The following is a 7,850-nucleotide window of genomic DNA, read 5'->3' on the forward strand; positions in this document are numbered from 1 at the left end:
TATTTTTCCTTTGTCTTGGTGGAACTGTGTAAATAGCCAATGGCTTATGTGAGTCCTATATTCAAGAAAGGCTTTCGTCACTCCACGAACAACTATAGACCGATGAGCCTGACCAGCATAGTATGTAAAGTACTGTACTTGAGAGCATTATCAGAGATGCCGCGAGGGAACATCTACTACGTAACAACCTTGTAGAGGATTGCCAACACGGTTTTATGCCGGGGCGCTCCTGCTTAACACAAATGCTCAAGGAATTGGATATTTGGACCCATATTCTGGAACGGGCTGGTAATATCGACAATATTTACCTAGATTTTTCCAAGGCTTTCGACAGTGTACCCCACGAAAGGCTGAAAATCAAACTGGAAGGGTACGGAATTCGGGGAAATGTCCTAGCGTGGATAGAAGACTTTCTACATAACCGCAAGCAGTGTGTGGTGATTAATGGCACAAAGTCGTCATCTGTACCTGTCACAAGTGGGGTACCACAGGGCAGTGTATTGGGCTCGTTGTTGTTTGTTTGTTTGTTTGTTAAATGACATGCCTGACGCTGTACACTCCTCCATACATATGTTTGCCGATGATGCCAAGTTATTTCGGGAAATCAAACACCAAGCAGACTGTGAAGAGCTGCAGAAGGATCTCTGAGAGCTCCAAGAATAGTCGAAGAAATGGCTGCTGATATTCAATGTTATGAAGTGTAAGAGGATGCACCTTACCAATGGTAAGGAGGCGTATCATATGTCCCAACGGGATGACGAAATTACACTATTTGAGACTGAATGTGAGAAGGACCTAGGTGTGTATGTTGACAATGAGCTGAAGTTCTCGGGCCATTGCGAGAAGAAAGTAAATCAGGCAAATAAATTATTAGGTCTTATAAAAAGGTTGTTCAGATATCTAGACGGTCCGTCCCTTGTATCGATCTTCAAGAGAGAAGTGCTTCCCCATCTGGAGTACAGCCACCCAGTCTGGTCACCAAGATATGCTAGGGACTGTCAGTTGATTGAAAATGTTCAAAGGAGGGCCACCAGACTGGTGCCTGCATTTTGGCACCTCAGCTACCCTGAGAGATTGGAGTTTCTGAACTTGCCTAGCTTATTCTACAGACGGGCAAGGGGGGACCTAATTGAGGTGTATAAGCATCTCAAGGGGCACTACTCAGTCGAGTGTCGTTACCTGGAGCTGGCGGATGCTCGCCCCACAAGGGGTCACAGCTCAATGTTGAAGAAGCCGCAGGTCCAGAAAACTGTGAGGGCAAACTTTTTCAGAGTGAGAGTTGTAAACTCTTTGAACAATCTGCCAGAAAGTGTTGTGACAACACCGAGTGTGAGCTCTTTCAAGACCAGACTTGACCAACAATGTAGCAGGTTCAAGTACTTTCAGGAGTCGGTGAATGCCCAGTACTTGCCAACAGTGCGTAACAGAGACGTGACCAATCGCCAAAGCGGCTAACGAGCCGATCAGTGATGAAGAGGATAAAAGTAAAGCAAGAAAAAAAAAAAAAAACAGAAAACCTGTACCAAGTTGTTTGGCTGTCTACAGTATGTCATCATGAAACAGTTTACAAGCCAACTGTTTCTTTCAAGTCCAGCTTCCCAAGTGGCTAACAAGCTGATCAGTGGAGAAGAGAATAAACGTAACGGAAGACTCCAGCATTTTCTTGTATTTTCCAAGTGATTTATCCTATTTAGAGATATCAGGATAGCAACCAGCAAGTGAAATGAGCAGTAGCAAGGCAAAGATTCACTGGAAACGTAACAGAATATACTATTTTTATTTATTTTTTGCTCTTTCTCCCTATATGAACAGAAATATGAAATTCTATGTTTGACCTAAAACAAATCTTTATCATCCGCATAACTGCTAGTGGTAAGTGGCCACTATAAACCATCAACAATTTAAATGTCATGGAGCACTGGGGCTGGTGAAAGGACTACAGCTATATTCAAGTTGTATTGCAAAGTGTCATTTCATTAGGTGTTGGAGGAATTTGTTATTTTTGAGGAATGAATCTCCCAGTTTATAATGGTAATCAATAGATAAATATGAATCATTAACCATGGTATTCTGTATCTGCAAACATGTAAAAATTGTAATCTAAATATATTTTTGTATGTAATGAAATTCATGGTCACGTTAATCAAACAAATGTGTAGCTAAAACTGAATTTTACACTTGTTTCTTCTAATGGACAATATGTTGTGTATTATGGTAGTACACTCATGTATTGCCCTTGGCTCACATAAATTATGAAACAAGAATAAAACATTTGAACTCTAAAATAGTTGTGGCTAGCTTTTATGATCAAATTAAACATAATTTGTTCATATAGCAGATGGGCCACTCTATCACATATGTGATAGTCCTTCAACTGCACAGCCTATAACGCGGTCAAGGTGACGAACTTCTCATTTTACTTCATCAGACTTTATTCTGATAAACTCGATTGAAATAATACAAAGTATTATTGACTATAATGGGATGGGGGAGTCAATGGTTGGCACACATCAAATAATGACACACCTAATGCTCTTTTGGGTACGTCTGCTATATGTTGGTGGTGGTCTGGGGAGGTGGACGTCATCGTCTCCTCCATTTTAATGTGCTATATGATCTCTCTGGTTCCTCTTGGCCTTTCATGCAGTGCACAAGTTGCTCAACCACTAAAAATAATTTTTCATGATAGAGTAATGTTGGTTAGGCCGTTTTACCACTGCTGAAGCAAGGACAATATACAGTATAGGAGGAAGTATGTCTTAAAGCTACTCTGTGTAGGTCCCGTCGTGCGCCGCCTGGTCACTAGGTGGCACTGATCAAGAGCTGCGTCGGCTATTTATTTGAAACTTGGGCGAGAAGGAGAGGGAGGGTACACCGGTGTGTTGTGTGCGAGAAGAATAAAGGCAACAATAGAGATCTGAGTTTCATTACATCCCAAAGATCAAGAAAACGTAAGTAGATATATTTAATAAACATGACAAAAGTTTGAAGTTCACCGCCATAACATACTGTACATGTACGTACTACGTACAGTAACTAAAACAACTATCTGTGCAGGTGGGGGTCGATATGCAACGAAATTTTACGTGTGACTAGTGACAGCCCTCATATTCCAAAACATTTCGTCCATGGTCTCATATTGTTTCCCACAAAGTATGCACAGATAGTTGTTTTAGGTACTGTACTGTACGTACTGTATTACGTGTACGCAAAAAGGTAAACAAACCCAGTTCTTACTTCAAACACAGTTAAACTCACTAACTTTTTTTTCTATTTGATTCCTATAAAATTTATTTGCATATTTGGCAAGGGAAAAGAAAACGAAATTAGGTTAGGCTGGTTTAATAAAGCTAGGTTAAGTCTAGTCAAGTTAGGTTAACAGCATATATCAACCTGTGTGCAATCACTGCTCAGGTTATTAGGTTATTATTTTTTTTACGGGGATTAGCCTACCCGGGTACAGGTCACTGACCCACACCGGGCCCTGGGGGCAAAAATTTTCGTGATGCCATATGGCAGCAGGGTCTACCATAGACTTTGTATTTACTTTTATCCTCATCACCACTGATAGGCTCGTTAGCCGCTTGGGCGATCGGTCACGTTTCTGTTACTTTTCCTTTCTTTTATCCTCTTCACCAAATGATCGACTTGTTAGCCGCTTGGCGATCGGTCACGTCTCTGTTACGCACTGTTGGCAAGTACTGGGCATGCACCGGCTCCTGAATGTACCTGAACCTGCCCCAGTGTTGGTTAAGTCTTGTCTTGAAAGAGCTCACACTCGGTGCCGTCACAATACTTTCTGGTAGATTGTTCCAAGAGTTCACATCTCTCACTCCGAAAAAGTTTGCCCTCACAGTTTTCTGAACTTGCGGCTTCTTCAATATTGAGCTGTGACCCCTTGTGGGGCGAGCGTCCGCCAGCTCCAAGTAAGGACACTCGACTGAGTGCGCCTTGAGATGCTTATACACCTCAATTAGGTCACCCCTTGCCCGTCTGTAGTATAAGCAAGACAAGTTCAGGCGCTCCAATCTCTCAGGGTAGCTGAGATGCCGAAGTGCAGGCACCAGTCTGGTGGCCCTCCTTTGAACATTTTCAACTAACTGACAGTCCCTAGCATATCTCGGGGGCCAGACGGGGTGACAGTACTCCAGATGGGAAGCACTTCACTCTTGAAGATCGTTACGATGGACGGACCATCTAGATATCTGAACGACCTTCTTATAAGATCAAATAATTTATTTGCCTGATTTACCTTCTTCTCGCAGTGGCCCGAGAACTTCAGCTCATTGTCAACATACACACCTAGGTCCTTCTCACATTGTCTCAAGTAATGTAGTTTCTTCATCCCGTTGGGACATATGATACGCCTCCTTACCGCTGGTATGCCCCAGGTGCATCCTCTTACACTTCGTGACATTGAATCTCAGCAGCCATTTCTTTTACCATTCTTGGAGCCCACAAGGTCCTTCTGCAGCTCTTCACAGTCCACTTGGTTCTTGATTTCCCGAAATAACTTGGCCTCATCGGCAAATATTTGTATGGAGGAGTGCACAACGTAAGGCATGTCATTTATGAAACAAACAAACAACAGCGGACCGAATACACTGCCCTGTGGTACCCCACTTGTGACAGGTACGGATGATGATTCCGTGCCATTAATCACCACACACTGCTTGCGGTTATGTAGAAAGTCTTCTATCCACGCTAGGACATTTCCCCGAATTCCGTACCCTTCTAGTTTGATTTTCAGCCTTTCGTGGGGTACACTGTCAAAAGCCTTGGCAAAATCTAGGTAAATATATTTCGATATTACCACCCTGTTCCAGAATATGGGTCCAAATATCCAATACCTTGAGCAATTGTGTTAAGCAGCAGCGCCCCAGCATAAAACCGTGTTGACAATCCTTCACAAGGTTGTTACGTAGAAGATGTTCCCTCGCGGCATCTCTGATAATGCTCTCAAGTACTTTACATATTATGCTGGTCAGGCTCACCGGTCTATAGTTGTTCGTGGAGAGACGATCACCCTTCTTGATGATAGGATTCACATAAGCCACTTTCCATTCAATGTGGACCTTTTGTTCATCCAGATATTTACAAAATAGGATCTTCAGGGGCTCTGCAAGCTCGTTGCACAACTCTCTTAGCACTCTGGGATGCACCATGTCAGGGCCGGGACTCTTATGAACCTTTAGCTTTGACAGTTTATTTCTAATTCCCTCTTCTGTGAACACAATGTGGGTCAGTGCTGTGTCGAACCGTCTGTCCTCAAACGCAGGAAGGTTAATCGCATCCTCTCTTGTGAACACCGAGGAAAAGAAGCTGTTCAATGCCTCAGCTTTATCCTGGTCAGAATCTGCGTAACTACCATCTTCAAGCCTCAGGTCTGATACTTCTACTCGTGTTTTTAATTTCGACTTTGCATAGCGGTAAAACGCCTTTGGGTTTGACTTGACCTCGCTTGCAACCAGCCTCTGGAACTCCTTTTCAGCCCTCCTACATTCTATCTTTGCTTAGTTTCTGGCTCTTGCATACATCCTCCTGTCCTGCTCATCATTTGACTCAACCCCCGTCTTGAATTTATGGGTTTTCTTCTTAACTTTGTCGACCGCCGCATGGTTCATGTTTAGGGATCCCCTCGTATTCCTAGAGGCATTGGGTTTGGTCTTGGGTGTATATTTATCGAGCAAATGGGTCACTTTACTAGTTATGATATTCAGCGTAGTGTCTGTGTTCTTGTGCCTCAATGAGTCAGGGCAGTGGATACCCCTCATCCCGTTGTAAATTCCCTTGTTATATTTGCACCTTGGCTTGGCCGTAGCTACTTCACTCTTGAGTAGTTGCTTCAAGTATATAAGGGTTTCATTCGTCCTAACTTGGAGTATTGCTCTCATATCTGGGGTGGCTCTTCTTCTGTCCAACTGTTAGATAGGGTGGAATCAAAGGCGTTTCATCTTATTAATTCTTCTCCTTTCGTGACAATCTTTCTTCCCTTTCTCTTCGCCGTAATGTTGCTTCACTCTCCCCCTTTTACAGGTACTTTAACGGGCAATGTTTGGTGGATTTGGCATCCTGTGTACCGCCGGCAAGGCCGTGGGCTCGTAACACACGTCGTGCCCGCGATGCTCACTGTTTCTCTGTGGATGTCGGTCACACTAGAATAACCCGTTATAATGCATCCTTCTTTCCTCACATAGCCAAACTGTGGAATGCTCTGCCTTCTTCTGTGTTTCCATCCTCATACAATCTGTCTCACTTTAAAAAGCTAGTTTTCCGGCATCTTCGTGGTGTAGTTTAATACAGTATAACCTTTTTCTTTCCTATTTTTAATTTCTTTTTTTTTCTTATTTTTTCGGCCCCTAGGCCCTGTTGTGGGTCGTTCGACCTGTGCCCGGGTGGGCTAATTCCCGTAAAAAAAAATACGTGTTTATTCACAGGATGCGCCAAATCATAGCTATCCTGTAAAAGGGAAAGAATCGTTTTCTATGTTTGGAAAGATTGGCCACCAGATGGCAAGCCATACTAAGGTTTCAAAGCAAAGGGAGACACTTTTCTTCCTATATACTTTCATTGGCTTGGCGTTTAAATAAAGTATCATGCATATTAATTCATAAATTGATGTACAGTTAACAAGAGTTGTCTAAGCGGTTGGTAAATGTATTGTCGAGGTGTTTTGCGGTATTTTGTCTTGAAATTAACAAAAATATTTTTGTGTAATAATTATATGAAAATAATTGCATTTATCTGATAAATTTTTTAGTTTTTTATACCATAAATTTACTCGGAAAGGTATGCTTCTGAAGCTTCTGGTAATATAATCTATCTCTATATTTCTATAATATGTTTTCTGCTAATTAAGCTGAGTGGAGATCCACTGTATGTCTGTCTTAGAGCTATTACTTTTACATTTAACTTTTATCCTCTTCACCACTGACCGGTTCCCTATATGCTTGGGCGGTCGGTCTTGGCTGTTACTAACTGCTGCCAAGTATTAGGCATGTCGTGGATTTTTCCCCTACAAACGCTGTTTGTCGCTGAGTAGCCGACCCCACGAATTCCCCAGTGTATGCCTCGTGGTCTAGGTCAACCAGCGCCGCCTTACATGACGGAGGTCAACTACTAAGCCACGCCTACCTCCGCTATTTAGGACCTGACCTCGTGGTGACCTCTCTCTTTCTACCTACACCAACCAGCCAGCAACACCTCCTCCTCCGCCGCTGCCTGGCGGCCCTCGCTCCCGCCGGCGAGCATGGCGACCCACAAGCTGTCCTCCTCTGAGCATCCTCACCAACCAACTCTCTTCTGGCTACAGCCGCAGCAAGCTACACCAACCAGCCAGCAACACCTCCACCTCCTTCGCCTGCCTGGCGGCCCTCGCTCCCGCCGGAGAGCATGGCGACCCACAAGCTTGTCCTCCTCTGAGCATCCTCACCAACCAACTCTCTCTACATCACGCTTGTAACCATGCTGCCTTCCCAGCATCAAGCTGCATTGTACATCCAATACAACATGTATACAGAGAGCACACCGTGAGTTTCCTTTCTCCATCCCATCCTGAGTGCGAACCAAACATCATATACCCCACAGGCATGTACTGGCTCCAGAATGTATATTGTATGTACCTGCGCTTGTGTTGGTCAAGTCTGGTCTAACTAACCTTCCTGCGTTTGAGGACAGACGGTTCGACACAGCACTGACCCACATTGTGTTCACAGAAGAGGGTATTAGAAATAAACTGTCCAGGCTAAAGGTTTGTAGTGGATGTCTCCCCTACAAACTAACTGCGTAGCAGCCCACCACCTGCCATCACATTCCAATGTGCCGCCTTCCCTAGCAACCAACCAGATGTT

General features: G+C 43.8%; 1 protein-coding gene across 3 annotated transcripts in view; it reads right to left on the reverse strand.

Moving 5' to 3' along the window:
* LOC121866799 (CDK2-associated and cullin domain-containing protein 1-like) overlaps nt 1–2,754 on the reverse strand; it is a 44,918-nt gene extending 42,164 nt beyond the window's left edge. The window contains exon 1 of one of the 3 annotated variants that reach the window (XR_006089029.1): nt 2,527–2,745. Coding sequence is in view for 2 of the 3 variants with exons in the window: in XM_042366538.1 (XP_042222472.1) it covers nt 2,527–2,599 (73 nt within the window). In the remaining variant the exon portion in view is untranslated. Of the gene's footprint in view, nt 1–2,526 lie in introns of all 3 variants that reach the window. The other 2 variants (XM_042366538.1, XM_042366544.1) reach the window with 2 other exon arrangements.
* Nucleotides 2,755–7,850: the final 5,096 nt, after the last annotated feature.

Source organism: Homarus americanus, unplaced genomic scaffold, assembly GCF_018991925.1.
Source record: "Homarus americanus isolate GMGI-L3 unplaced genomic scaffold, GMGI_Hamer_2.0 scaffold32583, whole genome shotgun sequence".
Lineage (NCBI taxonomy): Eukaryota > Metazoa > Arthropoda > Malacostraca > Decapoda > Nephropidae > Homarus > Homarus americanus.